Raw genomic sequence first — 24976 nt, 5'->3', positions numbered from 1 at the left:
TTGCATGGCATCAAGGTATGAAATTGTCTATTGGCTAAGTGATCTTAACCTTATTGTTTGTAGTGATGCAAGTTTTTCAGGTTATGTATGTAACATCCCCAGTCCGTTAAGACTGAGTTTGCCACTTTTCTTCTTTTTCAACAAAAATTCTTGCAAAGATCTATAAGCTCTATCAGAGTACTTGATTTTAAAAGATACAATAAATGCGTAAAACATCTTTTTTTCAAGAGATTTTATTACAAGCGGAATTAGAAAACATTAAACTTTAGTTGCGGAATATCATATCATTACAATAACTTATATGAAAAGACTTTGAAAATTAATAATTATTCCCACCCCATTCCGGCCTCCTATTCCAGCATCCTTTCTACCTGAAAACAAGAAATAAAACTGAATGAGCCCAAAGGGGGCCCAGCAAGTAACATCCACGACCATAAATAGTTTTACTCCTTGTTCTCAGTTTTGAAAATCATTTTCGCAAATAAATATAATTCTAGCCATAATAATATCTGTATGTACGGTTGCATCTCCCGTAACATATACATACTATTACATCTAGTAATAGATCATCGTTGTAAATCATCTTTATAAATCATCATCATAATGCATCATTATAAATAATCTTTGTAAATCATCTTAGCATATCTTCGTTGAAAATATAGTATCATTTTCTCATAATAAGGCCCATGTACACTATTACCCCTGTGCACGAGGGTTGCGGGTCCTTGTGACCATGGCACTGAACTGTGGCCACAGCCATGCCCGACCGTCAATTAACTCTTTCTTGGTGCACTCAACGGTCTAGTTGATGGAATACCACCTTCTGGCATAGCCTCCTTCAGTGGTTTCGCCTCCATCCGAGTATCGGTACCGAACTCTCATCTTATCTTATCTTGGGGCCAAAAATACTCTCCTCCATACATGTGCCCTCATTTCATAAACATTTATCTCATCTCTTGTACTTTTCTTTGTACTTCTTTTGATGCATCTTAGGGCAACATGTAGGAGGGTTTATCATCTTTTTTCTTTCTTATAATCATCATCATTTCTCAACTTTCTTTTCTTAAAATGGAAACTTTTCCAAATATAAACTTGTTGTGTTTAAAAAAAACATGTAAAGAAATATAAACTTTCTAAATAATTCTTTTAGAAATCCTTCATGCATGCAACATATCTCCATGACAGGTAAATAAAATAATCATTTACAGTTTGATACAAGAATATATAAATAGCATGACATGAAGTAATTTTAGAAGGGGTAGTGAATTTACTTACCTCTAGACTGAAGCTAAAAGTGGTATGAAGGAATCCAGTTGCTCCAATATAACTAACACCACTAGTATATCTTTTGAAACTAATTTCTAAAGTCCGCTATCTCTTGGGTTCTTTCTTTCTTGTAGCGCTTGGTCTCGCCCTTTCTCTCTCTGTTCTGAGTAAACACTCTTGGAAAGAAGAAAGACCGAGTAAAAAACGGAAGAAGGAAGAATATATGCAAGAGATGGGAGAGGAGATGAGTGGTGAAAATTCTGAAGGAGAAGAGCTCTATTTATAGGAGAAAATCAAACACTATTCTACCGTCAATTTACAATTATACCCTCATTTTACTATTTCACCAACCCTACACTATTTCACCAACCCTATACTATTCTACCTTCAATTTACAATTATACCCTCATTCTATCTTCAATTTACAATTATACCCTCATTTTACTATTTCACCAACCCTATACTATTCTACCTTCAATTTACAATTATACCCTCATTCTATCTTCAATTTACAATTATACCCTCATTTTACTATTTCACCAACCCTATACTATTTCACCAACCCTATACTATTCTACCTTCAATTTACAATTATACCCTCATTCTATCTTCAATTTACAATTATACCCTCATTTTACTATTTCACCAACCCTATACTATTTCACCAATTACCATTCTCTAATTACCACTCTCATAAATTTCCCAAGAATTAAAATCCTTAGCTACAATGGATATTAAAATAACATCATTATCAAAATAATCTATTTAAATAGCTTTGAAAATTCTGGGGCACTACAATGTAGATGATAGAAAATTTACAAGTGAATGCATATTCCTTTTTGGTAAAAGTGTAGAACAATTGTTTCTTGGTTTGAGAAAGAAACAAGGTTGTGTTGCAGAGTTCACAATGGAGCTTAGTACATTGCATGCATCACAATGGTGAGTAATTTGGTTTGGATTTAATTTTTTGTCGACAATTTAATTTAGGTATACCTAGTAGACCAATAAATGTGTTTTGTGATAATAAGTTTGTTATCTCTTTAATAAAAAGTGGAGCACATAGCTCCAAAGACGAATACATTAATAGAATTTATCACTATATTCAAAGATATAGTGGCGAGGGGTGAAACAAAAAGTTGAATTTATTTCATCAATAGAGATAGTAGCCGATCCTATGACCAAGGTCTTACCTCTGGATGAATTCAAAGGGCATGTAGCAACAATAGGATTGAAATACACCTAGGTAAGAGCTAGCTGGGTTGACACATAGTTGGAAGGATCTGAGGATGCCCGAAAGAATGATTTTATGCACTTCTGCCTAATGGGGAAATAATTAGTCAGTTAAGGGTTGATGACACTAATGAGGTATGGATATTACATCTCACATAAATGTAAAGTCCACTGAAAGGCATTATGTTGAGATTGGGTAGTATCTATGCTTAGAGGGTGTAAGAAGATGCTAATAAGGTGTATCAAGGAAAACCATAGGAATAAAGGCTTTAAAGGAAGTACTTGATCAAAAAATTTAGCACAAGTCTACACAAGGTTTTTTGCACGGCTAAAGTTGTCAATTGTGGAATGGGTGTGGACTATACTCCCAACCATGGAGAATTAATGCCGTTCATTTGAGAGATAGTGAAATGAAGTCATCCCTAATTTGCTAACGCTGAGGAAGTATATGGTAAAGGATGCAGTCAGATAAAATGATGAAAACGTGCTTACGTATAGCCATGTCATGATCTGACGCCAATCTGTAAGTTTTACAGATGAGAGTTGGCATGGGGCAAAATTATTACTACCAAGGTAATCATGTACAACTATGGTTTTATTACCAATCATAATAGTATGATCTAGTGGGAGATGATGGTGTATAGGATGATCGCACTATTATAAGTGTGGTCACCCCCATACCAGATTGTATAATATTTACAGGAAGGTAATAAATTTTGCAGGTGCAGGTAACCGGTCAAAAGAAACAACTCTTGGCAAAGAGTTGAGTTGGGACTCTATAAATAGAGTCCCATGAGAACATAAACTGTATCCCAACATATATGTTTTGAGGATAACTTCTATAAGGAGGTGGTTTAAACCACCTCCTTTGTGCCCACCAATGAGCATTTGACAACTAGGAAAATTACACACTTTCAAATGAGATGAGAAGCACTAGATTAAAATCCATTCTCCCATCATAAAAAAAAACTCCTCAAACCCATCATTTTCTCTCTCGTTCTCTCTCTCTCCTCACTCCTCCGTACTCTCTCTTTCTCTCTCTCTCTCTCTCTGGCGGCAGCAGTGACCACCGCTAAGCCCAGCCCAGAGCTGCCGTTGAAAGTGCCAGAGTGCAGCCCAGAGCGGCTTGAAAAGACGTCAGAGCCCAGCCCAGAGTTGCCGGAGACCAAACCTGAGAAGACGCTGGTTTGGCCGAGGCAAAATTTTTGTTTTTGTAAAAGGCAAAAAAAAAAAAAAAAGAACCACAACAATCAGTATTAAGATCATGCAGGAAATTATAAGTTTCAGTGCATAAATTCATTCTTTTTGGATCTGGTTTTAATGTCAAATAATCTAGGCTCCGATGTCTAGTCTCCGGCGTCGGGTTGGGCTCCGGTGGCTTCTCCAGCAAAATCTAGGCTGGACTCCGGCGTCTTCAACGGCAAGACCTCTACTGCTGCCAGAGAGAGATGGAGGAGACGGAGAGATCAGAGAGAGAGAAAGGGAGTGACTAGTGAGGGTCTAAGGGAGAGCTCGCCGCTGGAGAGAGAGAAAAAGAAAGAGTGGGAGGGAGAGGGAAAAATGAGGGTTTTTGTGATTTCGAGAGAAATAGTTTTTAATAAGGTGTTTTGCATCTTATTTTAGTTGATGTAATAATCCTAGTTGTCAAATGCTCATTGGTGGGCACAAAGAAAGTGGTTTACACCACCTCCTTATAGAAGCTATCCTCATATATTTTATACATTAGTTTTTGTTACGTATAGATTATGCATTCAAGTTTTCTCTTGTTCTCCATAGGATTTCCACCCTAATGGGAGAAATCCTTCCTGAAGATCATCCTACAAATTCCAACATTCTTGGTCTGTGATGGAGGGGCTCAGCCATGCCTAGGTCACAGCCAAGACCCAACGGCTTACGACGACCTACGCCTGGGTCTCTACTATCGCCCGCAAGACCCAGCTGTGGGTCATGACCTGACCACGCTGGGTCTCGGCCAGACCTAGTCGTGAGTCAGCAAGAAGGCTGCGTTCCTCTTCGTAAAACTCCTCGAAGAATATGAGAAAACACTGAAAGCCAAACAAACAAGCAAATGAGTAAGTTGTTTTTTTATTTCTTTTTGTCTACCACGTCAGTATGTAAGGTTCTGTTTGTAAAAAATGTTCATATATGTAGCATTTCCCATTTGTTTAACATTGATTGTTAATGAAGTCATGCCCCCAAAACGTGGCTCATGTATATATATCCTTTGACAAGCACTAGAACATGTTCTGGTTGACTGGCCAATAATTATTAATTATGTTTGGGAGCTCAACTTGCACATCAGTGAATGTTTGAAACTTGTAAGAAATTCCAAATCTTTGCTGAAATTACAAATCGGTAGGCAAAAATTCTAGCAAGGCACATTTCTCTATCAATATTGAATTTCCAGCCACTTCTATATCAACCATGATTATGTTGGATACACACAAAATTTTAGGTACGGCTGGCAAAAAAGGTACCTGACACGACCCAATTACGACCCACAAGGACCCGCGACCCGATTAACCCATACACGAACACAACCCGTTTAGCTGAACGTGTTTGCGGGTCTGACATGATTATGACACGGAAATAGCCGGGTAACCCGACACGACCCGTTTAACTTGTTTAAAAGAACCAGGTCTTTGTGGGTAGATACGACCCGACACGACCCGACCCATTTAAAAGAAAATAACCCTAAAATTAAAATAATAATAATAACAATACCAATGCAATTGTTAAAAAAACATTCACAATTTTCAAAAATTAATTTTTAGATTGTTATTATTTTATTTCAATAAATCTTCTGTATTATTTCCAACAACTTAAACTATACAACTTATTCGCATCAAACCACCAATTTAATTTGAAGGAATTTGACCCAATAATCACAAATGTCAACCACATAGAAGGTAGCTCTTAAGCTGGCTTTGAATTTTGATACCACTTTAGAGGAGATTAACTCTTTAGGAATTTAGACTCAATTGAGTTATATTAATCAATTACTCTTATAATATGTTTCCACATAAAACTTAATTAATTTTCCCTCACATGCTGATACTCTACAATTTGGATCATTAATTTTGTTAGCTATTAAGAAATTCCCATGAGATCTCTCATATCTCACAACTCTTTATCTGCATAGGTACAATGGAAATAAGAGGAAAGACAAAAATAATTACAAACCATGAAAGACACACAAGGTTTAAGAAGAAAAAAATGAGAACACAAAATAGAGATAAATGACATCTCTTGATGGCTATTGCAAATATTTGATATTAAGATTTATAGCTTCTTTAAATAGCTACAGACTGGAACTAGGAAAGAATCGAAAGATGGATAGCACATATATATAATCATCATATAGAGACCACACTTGACTTCAGTATATATAATCATCATCAAAGATCATATTAAGATTTTTTGTACTTTACCCACCAAAAAAAATATTAAAAAAACAAAAAAAATGGTGAACAATAATTGGGTCTAGCGGGTCGACCTACTAGACATGAACAGTAACCGGGTCTGGCGGGTCGACCCGCGCAGACACGAAATTAACCGGATCTTAATCAGGTAGACCCGATTAAGATCTGAACCAAATAAGGCCAAACCCAATACTTGTTTTTTTGTGTCGTGTTCGTGTCAGGTTCGCGGGTCATGTTAAAATTGTCAGCCCTACTTTTAGGCATACCAATAAACCATAAATTTCAGTTGCAACTTACTATTAAGTTACAATACTAAGTGGACTTGTATTGGTTTTATTGGTTGGTTTTTCTTTCTATAGGTAAGATTAAATTTCATTAATATAAGAAAGTGGAAATTTCATTGATAGCGTAAAAATTAGAGCTAATAAAATTGTGATACTTGTCATATTAGTGGATTAAATTTGACTATATAGACTAAATTATTTTGTTTTTCCATACCTCAGTTATCTTTGAGTTCATTTTGATACCACATGAAACTAATTATAATTCAGCTAAACTACAATGACTAATTTTACATTTTTTTCCCCATATATATGTTCTATGTAATGCCCCCAAATTTTTTTTTTTTTCTTTTTCTTTTAGATAACAGAGGTCCAAGAGCACTACTAACCTTTTTGCTCTCATTTTTGCCCTTACCTAAACAGTTAAAGGTAAAAAAGCGGTTACGATTAATGGTTATTGGCTAAAACCACTAATAATAACTTCCTAGGTGATTAGTCAAATTCACTAACCGCCTCTGCTAACTGCTAGGGGGTTAGCAGCTGTTTTTTAAAAGAGAAAAACAAAACCACTTTGTTTCTATGATAATACCCTACTACATACAATATCATTTATAGATTTGTGTACATTTTTATATATATTTAAACGTAAAAACGAAGGTGTTTCATGTATATATATATATATAGCGGTTAACGGTTAACAGTTAGCTATTTTGAAAAAACCTAAAACCGCTAACCGTAACTGTCCAGACGGTTAACGATTTTTCCTAATCACCTTAAAAAACAGTTAGCGGTTAATGCGGTTAGCGGATGGTTAATAACCGTCCACTTTTTCACCCTTATAAACAGGCACTTAGTATATTCACAACAAAATTTTATATATATAGTTTGAAACTATAATCATCAGCATTACAAAAGCTCTAAATCATAGCATTCATCCATAATTACGTACGTCAAGAGAACATGACATTTATAACTTTAATTGCATAGCCAAGTTTATAGAATTAATTACTCCAGTTAAAGGTGTATCAAGTTTTTAGGAGCTAGAGCTAATCTTGGGGCACATTTCATTGTTAAATGGGCCGCTTCTCATTATTGTTATGAAAGCGTTCCCACTTCTCTTTCTTTATAATCTACGGTAAGAATAAAGAGTGGGAAAGATCCTCTTTGATCCCCTCCCCCTTTTTTCTGAGTTGTTATCCAAAAACGAAAAACGTAAGACCAAAATTTATACACTTAATAGCTCGATAAGTAAACAATAATTCAAAATGGATAGAAATTAGTTACTTTGTAGCTAATTCATACAAACCAGTCTAATAAAGTGACATGTATTGGTAAAGTATGTGAAAATCACATGTTTTTTTATTAGTGCTATTAAAAAAAACATATGAGAAGTACATGCTAAGGAATACATGTCATTTTATTAAACTGGTTTGTTGCTAATTCATACAAATCAGTTTGTAACTAATTTATGTCCATTCAAAATAGTGTGTAAGCCCTCGTGCCAAAGAATCACCCCACCCCACCCCCCAAAAAAAAGACTCAATAAAGGAATTTTATCAATCAACACAAGTATCTAGGAATAACATTGAGGAAAATACTCAACAAGAGAGGCAGAGTTGTAAAAGAACTTCATTCGAGGGTGGTCAAAATAAATTGGAATGCAGCTCTTGATAAACTAAACAAGAAGATGGGTGTGGGAGTAATATCTAGAGATGTTGAGGGGTTTGTTCTTGCATCTTTGTGTACCACGATACCTTTTATTACAGACCCAACAGTAGCTGAGGCGATGGCAGCTTGGGCAAATTAGGCAATTGCCTAATGCCCCCAATAAAAATAAGGCACTCAATAACTATAGCATAATTAAGTTTCCTTTTATAAAAAACATAATTAGAGCCTCAATTATGATAAAAAGTTAGTCAAATGTCTTTCAATTCATTAAGGCCTCAATTATGGTAAAAAATAATATTATGACAAAAAAGTTAGTAAGTGCTCTTTAATTAAGGCCACAATTACGGTAAGGGTGAAGCTAAATACAACGGCACGCCAGCAAATTTTATTTTATTTTTATTTTTTTTAATATTAAAATTTTGAAAAAAGAAAAATTAGCCTGGCGTGCTAAGCACGCCGGCGTAGTGTGAATCATGGCCCTTACGGTAAACATGAATACATAGAATTAAATTCCAAAATAATAAGACTTTAAAGGAAATGAAAGAGAAAATTGGAAAGTAACATTGATTGCACTCCTAAAGCAGCTACTAAACTCATAGTTTCATCCGAACTTAAAACCAATATATTAGCTAAGTTCGTTCGTTAAATAACTTTTAGAATAAAGTAAATTTCGTTTTTTCACGTTAAATTATACATAAAAAAAAAAAAAAAAAAAGAATTATATGTAGCTCAACACAAAATATGACATGTGTTGAATTTAAATGTCTCCTAACAAAATATATTTTGCAGTCTTTAGAAAAAAAAAATAATAATAATAATAATTAAGGGCAAAAGTTAAAAAGAATGATTTAAAATTAAAATTATTTAATTAAATATTTAAATAAAAAAAGGTCATACTTAAGTTTGTCACCGTAAGCATCAAAATCTATTAAACCGGCCCTAGAAGGCAGCATAATGTTTTTCGAGACATAGAGCTCCAACAAGTAATTATTGAAAAAGATGCGCTTGAAATTGTGTATGTGTTCAACTCCCAGCATTTGTTTACGTTATGTATTTTTCTATTTTATTTTTCCCATGATTATATTCAAGTTTCTATATATTTTCTCTCAAGGTGAAAGCCCAAAAGCTTTTGTAGTCAGTGGTAGTGAGTACCACTGACTACAACTCAATGGATTGTGATATATTCATCCAAAAGAAGTTTATTCATCCAAAAAAACAAAAGACTGATATTTCAAAGACAAATAATATTTGAGTGTTGAAAGGGAATGTCGAGTAGTGGAGAATGCATTTGCAGTAAATAGAAAAGGTGTCCAAATCAAGAGAATTGAAGAAAACAGATTTTGACTTTGAAACATTAATTAATTGGAATTCAAAGGAAAACCCATGTTGCTACGACCAGCCGATATTTTGGGCCAGAGAAATCAACCAATTAGGCGCGCACGTTAGTTGGAGTATTAGAACAGGTAGAACAGCGACCAATTTTCTCCATCAAATGAAATCAACCACCCTTTAGACTCATAATTATTAAAGGATTACTTCACAAATCACAAAACTTCAATATCTCTGTTCAAAAAAAAAAAAAAAAAAAATTAAAAAGGAAATTTTTACTTAAACGTTCATCATTTTTACTTCTTAAAGTTTAAAAATTTTTAATTTAGTGTATGGATATTTTAATTTTTGGCAATATCACCCATCCGTTAGAAAAATCTAACAAGGGGTGTCAAAATTTACCACAATACCCCATTTTCAAAAAAAAAAAAAAAAAAAAATTGCTAAGATTCTAGCATCAGTCATGATTTAATGGAATTTCCAAAATATTGACATTTAAATCTCTGTAATTTTTTATTTTATTTCTTATATTAAAAAAAGATTGATATTTTGAAAATTTTTGATTAAATTTAATAGAAAAGCCTAACGGATGAGTGACATTCCAAAAAATTAAAAGTTCGATAAGCTGAAGTAATAGTTTTTAAACTTTTGATTAGTAATTACAAAATTAATTTAAAAAAAAAAAAAAAAAAACCTAGATCCCTGTCTAGATAGGTGATAACTGATAAAGCAAAAAACAGCAAAAACTTCGTAGAAAGCGAGCGAATAATAATTGTCTCTTTGCGAACTGAGTCAATACTTTATACTTCGACTCTTTCTAATCTGCACCGAATTATGGACAAGAGAATATATTGTTGAAAAACTATAGCCGCTTTCTCTTACCACGGCCACCCCCATCATCATCTCAATCCTCATCTTATTCTCCCAAAGTGATATAATTCTACGTGAAGAAATTTATATTACATATTATCCCACATCGATTATATTTCTGCAGTACTATTCCATGGATGACATTCAAGTTCCTCACTACTTTATCTGCCCTATATCCCTCCAAATCATGAAAGATCCTGTGACGGCAATTACGGGCATCACCTATGATAGAGAAAGTATCGAGCACTGGCTGTTCATAGGCAAGAACACGACATGTCCGGTCAGCAAACAGCCGTTGCCAAGAGACTCCGGGTTAACCCCTAACCACACATTACGCCGCCTAATCCAGGCTTGGTGCACCCAAAACGCCTCCCACGGCATCAACCGGATTCCAACGCCGAAGGCGCCGCTCGACAAGTTTCAAGTCATCAAACTCATCAAACACCTTTCGAAACCTCAGCTCCAGCTGAAAACCGTCAGACAGTTGGAGCTCCTAGCCGTCGGGAGCGAAAGAAACAGGAATCCTATGGTGGAAGCCGGCGTTCCGAAAGCCATGTTGTTGTTTATTGCCACGTGTTTCAAGAACGCCCAGATAAACGGCGTTGAAGAGGCTCTCAGCGTGCTCAACTTTATCCCGGTTCCTTCGGGAGAACTAAAGCAAGTTCTTGCTGAGAATGATTGTATTATCAATTCTCTGACGTGGGTTTTATTTTATGAGATGGAAAATCATGCGGCAGTGAGATCCCATGCGATGATCGTGTTGAAAAGAATCATCAAGCCAGGGAGCTCAAGCGCTGTATTAAAAACGTTGAAGCCAGAATTCTTTAAAACGATTGTAGGAGTTTTGAGGAGTGGAAATATCACTCAAGAAGGAATTAATGCTGCTTTGCATGTGTTGTTAGAGGCATCTGCTTGGGGAAGAAATCGAATAATGATGGCGGAAGCTGGCGCAGCGTTTGAGCTCATTGAGCTTGAATTGGGTTTGCCGGAGAGGAGAACCACCGAGCTCATTTTAGGAATACTATTTCATCTATGTTGTTGCGCCGATGGGAGAGCTCAGTTTCTGAGCCATAGTGGAAGCATTGCGGTTGTGTCAAAGAGGATCTTGACTGTTTCAGCAGCAGCCGACCATCGGGCGGTTCTGATCCTTTCAACGATTTGTAAGTTCTCTGCAGCGACATATCCGTTGCTTCAGGAGATGTTAAGGGTTGGGGCTGTGGCAAAACTTTGCTTGCTGCTCCAAGCTGACTGTGCCGCATACTTGAAAGAGAAAGCAAGGGAAATCCTGAGATCTCATTCGAAGGAGTGGAAGGATTCTCCTTGCTTTGGTGTTAATCCTCGAGAGATCTATATCTAAGGTGAAATGCATAGATGAGATTATCATCACCTCCTTCTAAATTTTTCTTCTCTTGCTATCTATTAATATCTCATTTCGAGCCCATGTAAGCAAAACAACTTATAATCAATTATTTGACACCTCTTTAATTTGCAGGTGTTTTTAACTTAAGTGTTAACCTCTTATTGGACACTGTCAAAGATTGGTTTTACTCTAGATTCGGACTGAACGTATTCTCTTTGTGTATTAATTCAAACCAATTTATAATAAAAATCAAAGAGAAGATCGATGTTAAATCTTCATCTATTAATTAAAATTGGTTGAACGAAGAAAACTAATTAAAAGCGAATTGTTTATAATTAGAACTCCAATACCAACTTAAAGAAGCAATCATACTTTCGAAAATTGATATTATAATTTGGCATTCCAAAAACTCTTTCACATACGTGCATCTTTATAATAACAAACTTGGCCTAAGCTGGCTTTAACTGAGAATGTTAAAATGTGTATATATATAGCTCTTGTGGTTTTTAGGGATCATTAAAGTTTTATCTATTTATTTACTTATTTGCTATTGTTAAGAATATATTTGATATTATTCTAATATATTTAACAGCTATGAAAGGCTTTTCAGGGGATAAAGATGGGAATAGCGTGCTGCCGGATGATGATGTGGATGGGGTCTAAGGCGTTGGAAAATCACTACTAAATTGTAAAGAAAACAGAAGAGTGCAAAAAAAAAAAAAAACAAACAAACAAACAAACAAGGGGGGATGTGGCCTGCCTACCGCCGTCCAAAAAGACGGAATTTTTAAACGGAAATACTATATTGCAATAAAAAATAAACTTCATTAAAATATATTGTCAATTTTTAAATATTGAAAGTAAAATAAAAAAAAAAAAAGGAGTACAACTTCAGGGGTAAAGTGTAGTTTCTCCTAAATTGATTTATAGAAATTAAAATTTCCAGAATATCATGAACATGAAGTAACGGTAGAGATGGGAAAGAACTTCATGCGGGGGTGGTCAAAATAAATTGGAACGCAGCTCTTGATAAACTAAACAAAAAGATAGGTGTGCGAGTAATATCTATAGATGTTGAGGGGTTTGTTCTCGCATTTATATGTACCACAGTGCCTTTTATTAAAGACCAAACAGTAGCTGAGGCGATTGCAGCAGAATTTTTTTAGAGACTTGGGACTCCAACAAGTAATTATTGAGAAATATGCGCTTGAAATTGTGTATGTGTTCAACTCCCCGCATTTGTTTACATTATGTATTTTTTATTTTATTTTTCCCATGATTATATTCAGGTTTCTTGTTAGAATATATGAAAAATATAATTATTTTTCATATATTTCATAATTAGGTTAATATTGAAATATTCTCTATTTATAAGTTAACTGTAATCAAATATTGAGATTGTAATCAAATCAAAGAGATTTTATTATTATACTTGTATGTAGACACTGCCCTATAAATAGGGACATTTGTATTGGAGACAAATCAAGTTCATAAGCACAATGTAATCCTAAGGGATATTCCGAGTGGTAGACGTATGTGTCTAACACCGAACCGCCCGTAAATTGTTTGTGTTCATTCTCTCTCTTGCTTTCGCTTAATATTCCCACATCATCGTTATTTCAACATGGTATCCGAAACACTTTCTTGTGACCTTCAACGTCCTTGCTGTTTCCTCACTTTCCGTCTAACAATCTTGGTGCTCAATTCGACTGCCACTCTCCACCCAGGCTCTCTATCAGTTCAGCCATGCACCACCGCATTCATCCAAACACCTCGATGTTCCCACCATTCAACATATCAAACATTGAAAAGTCCATATCTGGCAAAATCTACGTCGCCCACCCTTCCACGTGCCACTGAAAGGTTCTACCATGATATTCACGCGCCTCCACCGCTACTGTCGGAAGTACATGCGCTGCTGCCAAGTCTTGCTAGAACACAGATCCACCACCCCGCCACTACACAGATCCGCCACCGAAGATGCCAGATTTGCCGAGTACGATGTCATCAGAGAGTCCACAGCATCCACGCACCGCCCTACTCAACTATTTTCAGATAAGGAGACCAGATCCAAGATCGGAGGCTCCCGATCTACATAGCCCCATCAAGATCAGCCCAAACTGGCCTTAGACGCTCCTTGACGCCCCGCTTCTGTCGGTGGAGCTCTCTTGCACGAGCTGTTGCCGGCCGTTATCCATGACACTGCCGGCCCTCATCACCGAGATCCACACCGACCAGTCAGCCTCTCCGTCTAGCAACACATGCTGGCCATCATTAGTCCGAGCTCTCCACTGCCGCCGACAGTCCTGTGGTTCCAGTCCCCACCATGTACGATGTTCGGCGCAATCTGCATTCATGCTCAAAAGTTCCTCAGTGCACATGCCCACACCAGATCACAACCCATGGGTGCACATGATGCGTCACACTAGATCGCAGCCCGCGATTCCAATTGCAATCAGCCACAGCGACTCCTTGCTCAGCAGCCAAGCTCACAGTCCTATAGTGCAGTTGCCCACACCAGATCCAGATTCGAAGAAAAAAAAAAAAAAAAATCCGAGTGACCACATCACACACGCCACTCATCAGTCAAGTTTGGTGCGCCGATCTGATAACCGCCCAAGTGGGCTCATTTTATTTTTATTTTTGGCCCAAGTTGGCTCCTTTTATTTTTGGACCAAGTCGGCCCTTCGTATTTTTGGCTCATTGTCAGGTGGCCCCTTTTGAAGTATGACTCATTGTCAGCCTCTTTTGGAGTTTTAGCCTATTGTCGGCCCTTTTGAATTTGCATTCACTAGCCACCTGCCGCCGTCGCTAGCTACCCCATCAACCTCTATCTCTTCTGGCAGTCATCACCATCTATGGCTCATTCTCGGCCTCCGCCAACACCGTCATCATTGTTTCTGATTTCAAACTTAAGGTTCCAGAATATTCCACATTGCGTTTGAGGGGGATATTAGAATATATAAAAAATATATTATATTTTTCATATATTCCATAATTAGGTTGATATTGAAATATTCTCTATTTATGGGTTGATTGTAATCAAATATTGAGATTGTAATCAAATCAAAGAGATTTGACTACTATGCTTGTATGTAGACACTATCCTGTAAATAGAGAATTTTGTATTGTAGACAAATCAAGTTAATAAGCACAATGTAACCCTAAGTGGTATTCCGAGTGATAGACGTATGTGTCTAACACCGAACCACCCACAAATTCTTTACATTCATTCTCTCTCTTGCTTTTGCTCAATATTCCCACATCATCATTATTTCAACATTTCTATTTTCTCTCAAGGTGAAAACCCAAAAGCCTTTAATTGTAAAAAATAAAAAAAATAATAAAAAAAAAACTCAAACTGTTACTGGTCAAGGGGTAAAATTCAAGTCCTTATGGGACAGTTTTCATATATTTTCTTAATCTTGCTTGTGATTTCAATCAACCCTTTATAGATTTAAGAACATGTTTCTAGTAACTACAACTCAATAGACTGTGATATTTAAAAGACAAATAATATTTGAGTGTTCAATGGGCATTGTAGAGTAGTGGAGAATCCATTTGCAGTAAATAGAAAAGATAGAAGGTGTCCAAATCAAGAGAATTGAAGCTTAATTACTGCATCACTACAAAAAAAAAAAAAAAAAAAAAAAAAAAAAAAAGATAATTTTTTGACATGTTTACAGTAACACACTTTTTGCCACGTCACTAATTACTGATGCGGTAATTACTGGCACGTCAAGAAAAACATTATTAATGTGTCATTTTTAATACGTCAATAATTATTGACGCACGTGTTATTTTGACACATCAATAATTATTGACGTGTGATTTGACACGTCAATAATTATTGATGTATCATTTTGGCACGTCAATAATTATTGACGTGGCATTTTAGCACGTCAATAATTATTGATGTGGCAATTTGGCACGTCAATAATTATTGATGTATCAAAAATGACACGTCAATAATTATTGACGTGTCATTATTTCACACGTCAAAAATTAATTAATCAATAATATTAATTATTTGTTTTAAAAAAATATTAGATAACAAAATTTAATTGGTACCTATATTAGGTAACAAAATATAATTGGTATATATATAATTATATATATACATGTCTAATTATACCTGATTCAAAATTTATATATATATATATATCACGTTTTCAATATTGTAGGAGTATTATAAACTAAAAAATTAAAGGTTTTTTTTAGTATTAACAATCTAGAATATTAATACATATATGTATTATCTTAGTCTAATTAAGTATATAGTATTTTTTTAAAAAAATAAGTAATCATATAATTTTTTTCTCTTAATATTTTCAATATTTTCTTGACGTGTCAAATGTAACACGTCAATAATTTCTTGACGTGTCACATTTTGACACGTCAATAATTATTGACGTGCCAAATTGACACATCAATAATTATTGACGTGGCATTTTGGCACGTCAATAATTCTTAACGTGTAAAAAATGACACATCAATAACGATTATTTTAAGGGAAAAATATAAAATGGCCCTCCAAACTACCAGCTATTTGAAATTTAGCCCCCAACGTTCAAAATGTGATAAAGTAGCCCCCAAACTACCAACATTTTGCAATTTGGCCACTCCGTTAGGCAGCACCGTTAAAATGGATGGAAAAGTTAAAATGACGTCGTTTTGTTGAAATAAAGTTACTGGAATGCCATTTTTAGAAGAAAAAATAAAATTTAAAAAAGGCCAACTATACGTCGTCGTTTTGCTTTCAAGCAACAAACCCCTTCAACAAAAAAGTTGTCGTGTTGATTTGTTTCTCAAGCAAAGAAGGGAAGAACCCATTCCGGCAAATAACCCCTTTGTCCAGCAAAGAACCAAGAATCTCAGCAGCTATTGGGTCTTCTTCGTCGGCAACTTCAAAAATTCACGTGCTTCTTGTTCCTTTCAAGATTTCACTTTGATTTCAGCAGGCCAACTCCTTCAAAATTCAACAGATTTCAGCAAATGAAAGAGCACCTTCCATCCGATTTCAATTTTTAATGCCGTTTTCATTTCGTCACTTCACTTCGCCTCATTTGCTGAAATCAAAGTGGAATCTTGAAAGGAACAAGAAGCACGTGAATCTTTGAAGTTACTGACGAAGAAGATCTAATAGCTACTGGGATTCTTGGTTCTTTGCTAGACAAGGGGTTATTTGCCGGAATGGGTTCTTTGCTTGAGAAACAAATCAACACAACAACTTTTTTTGTTGAAGGGGATTTGTTGCTTGAAAGCAAAACGACGACGTATAGTTGGATTTTTTTTTTTAATTTTTTTTTCTTCTAAAAAGAGCATTTCAGTAACTTTATCTCAACAAAACGACGTCATTTTAAGTTTTCCATCCATTTTAACGGTGCTGCTTAACGGAGTGGCCAAATTGCAAAATGTTGGTAGTTTGGGAGGCTATTTTATCACATTTTAAACATTAGGGAGCTAAATTACAAATGACTGATAGTTTGAAGGGCCATTTTATATTTTTTCCTTATTTTAATTATAATTAAATATTAGATAACAAAATTTAATTGATACCTATATTAGGTAACAAAATTTAATTGGTATATGTATAATTATATATGTACCTGTATAATTATACCTGATTCAAAATTTTATTAGTAACTATATTAGGTAACACAATTTAATTAGTATATGTCATCATATATTAAGAGATATATTCTTTAGCTATTAAATATGTCGTTATAAAACTAGTTAATGCATCAGCTATTAAATAGAAAATGATAAATATGTACTCTTTTAATTTATTTTGAAACAATTATTATGGCTATATCACGTTTTCAATATTGTAGGAGTATTATGAACTAAAAAATTAAAGTGTTTTTTTAGAATATTAATACATATATGTGTTCTCTTAGTCTTAAGTATATAGTATTTTTTAAAAAAAATAAGGATCATATCATTTTTTTTCTCTTACTATTTTCAATTTATTTTCTTAACGTGTCATATGTAACATGTCAAGAATTTTTTGACGTGTCACATGTGGCACATCAAGAAAAAATATTTTCTTGACATGTCAAATTTGATACGTCAAGAATTTCTTGATGTGTCAAATGTAACACGTCAAGAAAAAAAATTTCTTGACATGTACATGTGACACGTCAAGAATTTTTTGACGTGTTACATGTGACATGTCAAGAATTTTTTGATGTGTTAAATATGTTGGCACGTTACTAAAAAAATGAGCGTGATGTTCAACTTTTTCCCTCTTCTTTCCCTTTTCTTATTATTTATTCTTTCCTTCTTCTTTTATTTCCCCACACTTTCTCTCTCCTGGCCTCTCTCAATCTCCCTCTTCTCTCTGCACGGCCAACTCCCTCTAGAGGGGAGAAGAAAAAGAAAAGGAGAAGAGAAAAAGAAGAGAAGCAGCAAAAGAAAAGCAGAAGAAGAAGAAAAAGAAAAGGAGAAGAGAGAAGAACAGAAGCCAAAAAAAAAAAAAAGAGAAGATAAGAAGATTTGTTGGGTTTTTGATTTTTTGATTTGGGCTTTTGATTTTTTGAAGATTTTTTGGGTTTGGGTTTTTGAAAATAGAGAAAAGAAAAGAGAGAGAGAGAGAATGGCGTATTGGTGAAACAATTTTTTTTAAAAAGAATTATTTTTTTAATAATTTTTAAACTTTAGTGACGTTTCGAAATTGAAACGTCAACAAATTTATTGACGTTTCAATTTCTGGCACGACAAAAATTTATTGACACGTCATTAATTTATTGACACGTTAATTTCTGACACATCAATAAATTTGTTGACGTGTCAAAACTGACAAGTCAATAAATTATTGACGTGTCAGAAAATGACACGTCAAAATTTTAGTGACACGTCAAAAAATTCATGTTTTTGACACCTACATTTTTAACGCTCAGACACACATCAATAAACTTAGTGACGTGTTAGACTACCTAACATGTCAAAATTACCCTGTTAAAAAAAATTCTATTTTTTGTAGCGCTTCCAGAAACCAAAATAAGGAAAGCAGATTTTGACTTTGAAACATTAATCGGAATTCAAAGCAAAACCCATGCTGCTACGACCAGCCGATATTTTTGGCCAGAGAAATCAACCAATTAATCGCGCACGTTATTTGGAGTATTAGAACAGGCATAGAACAGTGACCAATATTCTCAAATGAAATCACCCTCCATTAGATTTTTCCATTAAATCATAACCAATAGGTTTCAAAATTGCCAAAATACTCTCTATTTTTTTTTAAAAAAAAAAAAAAAAAAACGCAAAGATTCATGCATGTCAGGGATTTAACTAGATTTTGCAAAAATACTCACAACTGAATCTTTATAGTTTTTTTTTTAATAAAAATAAATTGGTATTTTGAAAATTTTGAAAAGATTTAACGAAAAGGCTTAACAAAACAGATAAGTGTCATTACAAAAAATTAAAAGTTCAATAGACTAAATTAAGAATTTTGTAATTTTTATTAGTAATTACAAACTTAATGAAAGCTTATGAGGTTAATTAAGTGGAGTTTTCTAAAAAAATAAAAAAACCTAGATTCCTATTTAGGTAATAAAGCAAAAACGTTGTGTAGTGCGTTGACTGGAGTAACTCTTTACGTAAAATAAGTGTTTGACTTGGACTTTTGAGGCATGCAGGGAAGTAGAAAGCTAGCGAATAATTGTCTCTTTGCGAACTGAGTCAATACTTTCTACTTTGACTCTTACTAATCTGCATACAATTATATATGCACGGGAGAATATATATCGAACCCCATTATTCTTGATGCCCTAGGAGCTGGCTAGGGTGCATGCATGTGTTCCACTCAATGACTTGTTTCAGTTATTTGTTTGTAATTAAACTCTTGCTAATCAATTATTTTTAATTGGTTGGTGAGAAAGAACGTACACGTCAAAGAAACCAAGTGGCTAATGGGTTGGATCAGTGGCGCATAATATTCAATTGGCAACTTTAGAGGCTTGCAGTTCAAAACTAATTAAGGGCAACTTGTTTTTTGTGGTCACACCCGGCCTTTTGGTGATAGCGTGAAATACCTTGTTCCGTGTAAGAAAATTTTTGGGGGTACAGTGCCTGAAACCGAGGTTTACTCTGCAAGGATAAGTCCGAAGGGTCATGCCTTATAGGATTTTCCGCCATTAAAAAAAAAAAAAAAAATTGGACAATTAAACCTAACAATCAATCTTGTGATGATATAAAAGTATATTGTGGTAGTCAACATTAATAATTCAAAGTCTTTTTCCCCAAAACAAGTAAAGCAATAAGCGTGTACTCCATCACCAATGGTTGTTTGTTCATTTAAGGAAAGTCTCTGCACGCGTAATGATCATGATTCATGACTTCCATATCCCAATCTCCCGCGTACGTTGTCCTTCGGAATTTTTAAGTAAAATTACATGTACATTAGTTTTGCAATACCCGACTCTTCATTTATAATACACATATAAAATTATATATATATATATATATATATATATACACACACGTGTGTGTGAGGGTGGTTGGCACCACCATTGGCAGCTTTAGAGATGGCTAGCACTTCAGCTAGCACTTCTAAAATTTTTTAGCAATTATTGGGTGGCTAGTCGCTCTTAAATCCAATGGCCTTAAAATAGTTGATATGATGGTCAGACCACTCCAAAATAGTTTTAGGTATAGTCGGCCACTTACAAAGTAGACAATGGAAGTGGCCGACTATCCCAAAAAAGTTTGAAGTGGTCTAACTAGCTAGCTACCCGTAAATGATAATGAGCGTAAATGGTCACTCTTAAAAAATTTATGGGGATCGTCGATCATCCCAAAAAAAAATTTGATGGGTTCGTTGAAACCACTCACTTTTCTTTTCCCCTTTTAAGCAATTTTTTTTTTAAAAAAAATATATATATATATATATATTTTTTGATGATGTGGCACAAACCTAACCATTCATTGCAAATAATTTGAGGTAATGTAAAGTGGCTCTTGCGCAGGGAAGAAAAATGTTATAAACACCTAATACTCTTAAGTGCGCACTCTCTAGCGTGGCACTAAAAATTACCTTTAGATTTTAATTTGATCAGTATTGAAATTTTAAGTCCAATGATAATTTTCAATACCACGTCAAAATATAAGCAATTGAAAGTGTAAAAATAAAAGTGTTCCCGAGAAAATCTTGATTCAAATTAACCATTGGTTTTGCATATCTTGCGCCAATTTCAGCTATATTCCGAAAATGTAGCATCCTATATTTATTGAAGTAGATCTAAATGAAAGAAAATTAATATAGTGGACATGTTCTGGAATCTGAAATTAACTAGTTCTCGAAATTTCTGATCTGACACTTAATAATTTACAATCAAGTAAATAACGGTCAAAATGGACTGCTTGGCTTTGTCACTTTGCGTACGTTGGACACAATTATAAATTGGTTTATGTTACAGTGGGCGCGAAACCCGATAATCCAGCTCATTAAATAATAAAAAAAGATAAATATTAACACCAATATTTTTTTTTTCTCAAATTAACTTATTGTTAGGAGGATAACCACCAAGTAAATGGACTTGGGATTTGATTTATACCAGTAAAACTTGTCTAAATTGATTAATTTCTGAGCATTAAGAAATGAGTAAGCTTATTCCCGCAAGTAATACTATTTAATACACCTTCATTACACTGATCAATTGATGTGGCAATGTTCATAAGTTATCTTTTTTTTTTAACGGAATATTATTCACCACCACACTAGTCAGTAAAATAAGAATGGGATCGGATAAAGATATAATATGTAGCATTACTATATATTATTACAATAAAAAAAAATGTTTTTGTTGTCAAGTTATTCCAACATATATTATTACATTAAAAATAATTAATAAACATGCATCCACTTGTATATATTTGGACCCAGATGATAAAATGTAAGATGAAATTAGGAAGATTCTTAATTATTTACAAATCTTACAAATTTATGCCACTCTCTTATATCTTAAAGAAAAGAAAGAAAAGAGAAGGACGAACCTTTTAAGTCTATTTACCACAGGTGGATTTAATTTCGAGTCAAACACGTATACTAATAAAAAAGTAATTTACTTGAGCTAGAACATGCATTGTCTAAAGAGAGAACCATAGTCTAAATCTAATAATATTATAGGAAATTAATGCAATGTTTTTTTACTTGACGGACCAAATTAAGGCAATTAATTAATTAAATAGGCTTAATTTTGATGCCTCTTCCGTGTGGCCTTCGAGCGCAACTTCCTCCTTTGACCACACAAGGGTCTGTTAGAATGTTTCCTTTAAGACTGTATGACCAGTATATCAAATTAATTATTATCTCACCCTCTCTCACCTTCTCATCACTATACTTGTTGATAAACTATAGCCGCTTTCTCTTACCACCGCCACCCGATCATCATCTCAATCCTCATCCTTTTCTCCCAAAGCGATATAATTCTTCGTGAAGAAATTTATATTACATATTATCCCACATCGATTATATTTCTGCAGTGCTATTCCATGGATGACATTGAGGTTCCTCACTACTTTATCTGCCCCATATCCCTCCAAATCATGAAAGACCCCGTGACGGTCATTACAGGCATCACCTACGATAGAGAAAGCATCGAGCATTGGCTGTTCACAGGCAAGAACACGACATGTCCGGTCAGTAAACAGCCGCTGCCGAGAGACTCCGGGTTAACCCCTAACCACACATTACGCCGCCTGATCCAGGCTTGGTGCACCCAAAACGCCTCCCACGGCATCGACCGGATTCCGACGCCGAAGCCGCCGCTCGACAAGTTTCAAGTCATCAAACTCATCAAACACCTTTCGAAACCTCAGCTCCAACTGAAAACCGTCAGACAGTTGGAGCTCCTCGCGGCCGGGAGCGAAAGGAACAGGAATCCTATGGTGGAAGCCGGCGTGCCGAAAGCCATGTTGTTGTTTATTGCCACGTGTTTCAAGAACCAGCAAATAAACGGCGTTGAAGAAGCTCTCAGCGTGCTCAACTTTATCCCGGTTCCTTCGGGAGAACTAAAGCAAGATCTTTCGGAGAATGATTGTATTATCGATTCTCTAACGTGGGTTTTATGTTGTGAGATGGAAAATCATGCGGCAGTGAGATCCCATGCGATGATCGTGTTGAAAACAATCATCAAGCCCGGGAGCTCAACCGCTGTATTAGAAACGTTGAAGCCAGAATTCTTTAAAGCGATTGTAGGAGTTTTGAGGAGTGGAAATATCACTCAAGAAGGAATTAATGCTGCTTTGCATGTGTTGTTAGAAGCATCTGCTTGGGGAAGAAATCGAATAATGATGGTGGAAGCTGGCGCAGCATTTGAGCTCATTGAACTTGAATTGGGGTTGCCAGAGAGGAGAACCACCGAGCTCATTTTAGGAATACTATTTCATCTATGTTGTTGCGCCGATGGGAGAGCTCAGTTTCTGAGCCACAGTGGAAGCATTGCGGTGTTGTCGAAGAGGATCTTGACGGTTTCAGCTGCGGCGGACGATCGGGCGGTTCTGATCCTTTCAATGATTTGTAAGTTCTCTGCAGGGACATATCCGGTGCTTCAGGAGATGTTGAGGGTTGGGGCTGTGGCAAAGCTTTGCTTGCTGCTCCAAATTGACTGTGCCGCATACTTGAAAGAGAAAGCAAGGGAAATCCTGAGATCTCATTCGAAGGAGTGGAAGCATTCTCCTTGCTTTGGTGTTAATCCTCGAGAGATCTATATCTAAGGTGAAATGCATAGATGAGATTATCATCACCTCCTTCTTCTCTTGTTATCTATTATTATCTCATTTTGAGCCCATCTAAGCAAAACGTACAACTTATAATCAATTATTTGACACCTCTCTAATTTGCAGGTGAACATTATCTTATACTATATTTTTAGAAACAAGCTAAATTATAGGTGTCTTTTGTGCATGAGTGCACCTTCATTCAATCAGGATTTATACATTAGGGAAAATACCAAATATATATATAATAGAAATGAAAACACGGGATCTTATGAACAAAAGAAACTTATGAGCAAAAGAGGCACTTTTTGCCTTTCAGAGACTCCATCGGATCTACCACTAAACAGCCCCACCGCCTCTTTAGCGGAACGCTACTGCCGGAATCTGCCAAAGCCACCACCGGAATAGCCACTATCAGTACTACCAATTCAGCTAATGCATAACCATTTCTTCCATGCCCCAAATCTTATAGACTTTCTTGTAAAGAAAGAGAAAATTGTAAGGAAATATTGTAAATGTATAGCTTCCTTCTAGCCAACAATTATCATCATTTTGAGAAACAAATTAAGTGGAGTGGGCTGAAATACCCATTCAACCCCTTGCCTCCTCTCTCAACGCAAAACCATGAAAAACGACAAAGAAACTACAACCCGAAAGACCGTGGCCTTGGGCGGATTCTGACGGCAGCGTCCTGCTGATCGAGGAGGTGGTGGGTTGTATAGGGGTTGACCTAGTTAGGTCTCTGGAAAAGTGCCTCTTTTGTTTATAGGTTTCTTTTGTTCATAAGATCCGGTGTTTTCATGCATGTCTATTATATTTTGTGTTTTTAACTGAAGTGTCAACCTTTTATTGGATATTATAAAAGATTGGTTTCACTCCACGTTCGGACCAAAGGTATTCTCTTTGTGTATTAATTCAAACCAATTTATAATAAAAATCAAAGAGAAGATGCATGTTAAATCTTCATCTATTAATTAAAATTGGTTGAACGAAGAAAAGTAACTAAAAGCGAATTGTTTATAATTAGAACTCCAATACCAACTTAAAGAAGCAATCATACTTTCGAAAAGGACTCTTACGATGATTAAACTTGTTATTATAATTTGGCATTCCAAAAACTCTTTCACATACGTGCATCTTTATAATAACAAACTTGGTCTAAGCTGGCTTTAATTGAGAATGTTAAAATGTGTATATGTATAGCTTTTGTGGTCTATAGGGATCATTGAATTTTTATCTATTTATTTACTTATTTGATATGAAAGGCTTTTGCAAGAGATAAAGATGGGAATAGATTGCTGCCGGATGATGATGGATGGGGTAGCTGTCTAGGGGTTGGAAAATCACTACTATAATTTTCAAAAATTGTAAAAGAAAACAGAAGAGAGCATAAAATTATATATATATAAACAAAAACAACTGAATTTTTAAATTTTTTTTAATTTTTTATAATAAAAAAATGAGGTATTTTAAAAATTTTGACAAAATTTAATGAAAAATTCTAACAAAATGTGGTAATTGAATGAAATTGAAAGTTTTTAAACTTCAAAATATAGATTCAAAATGTGTAAAAATTTAAGGAAATTTGATGAATTTTCCCCGAGAAACAGTTGTTGTTGCAAAACATCCAGATTTATTGATCGATTAGCACTTTCTTCTTGAATAGGAAAATCAGAAATTTCTTTATTTTTATCATTTCTCCCTCTATGGTGGAGAGCTTGGGATCTAGGGGTGTGCTCCCTCTTGGTCTCAAGTTCGAATCCTGCTGGGTGCTACCTTCCTGTTGGGGCCACACCCTCTAATGAATAGCCAGGAGTTACCCG

The 24976-nt window shown here is 35.1% G+C and overlaps 1 protein-coding gene and 1 pseudogene across 1 annotated transcript; both read left to right on the top strand.

The window, feature by feature from the left end:
- The first annotated feature begins 10179 nt into the window (after positions 1 to 10179).
- Positions 10180 to 12057, top strand: LOC132162181 (E3 ubiquitin-protein ligase PUB24-like). Its single transcript, XM_059572446.2, has 2 exons — positions 10180 to 11424; positions 12037 to 12057. Exon 1 carries the CDS (start codon positions 10200 to 10202, stop codon positions 11421 to 11423), a length of 1224 nt encoding a protein of 407 aa, XP_059428429.2. The 5' UTR covers positions 10180 to 10199; the 3' UTR covers position 11424; positions 12037 to 12057.
- Positions 12058 to 21913: 9856 nt separating this feature from the next.
- Positions 21914 to 23214, top strand: LOC132162563 (E3 ubiquitin-protein ligase PUB24 pseudogene; annotated as a pseudogene).
- Positions 23215 to 24976: the final 1762 nt, after the last annotated feature.

This window comes from Corylus avellana, chromosome 10, assembly GCF_965113065.1.
Source record: "Corylus avellana chromosome 10, dhCorAvel1.hap1.2, whole genome shotgun sequence".
Classification (NCBI taxonomy): Eukaryota; Viridiplantae; Streptophyta; class Magnoliopsida; order Fagales; family Betulaceae; genus Corylus; species Corylus avellana.
This window is presented reverse-complemented; position numbering and strand designations above follow the sequence as displayed.

Bases quoted from the DNA above. Each gene is read 5' to 3' on its own strand.
- LOC132162181 (XM_059572446.2), top strand. From the start codon at position 10,200: ATGGATGACATTCAAGTTCCTCACTACTTTATCTGCCCTATATCCCTC.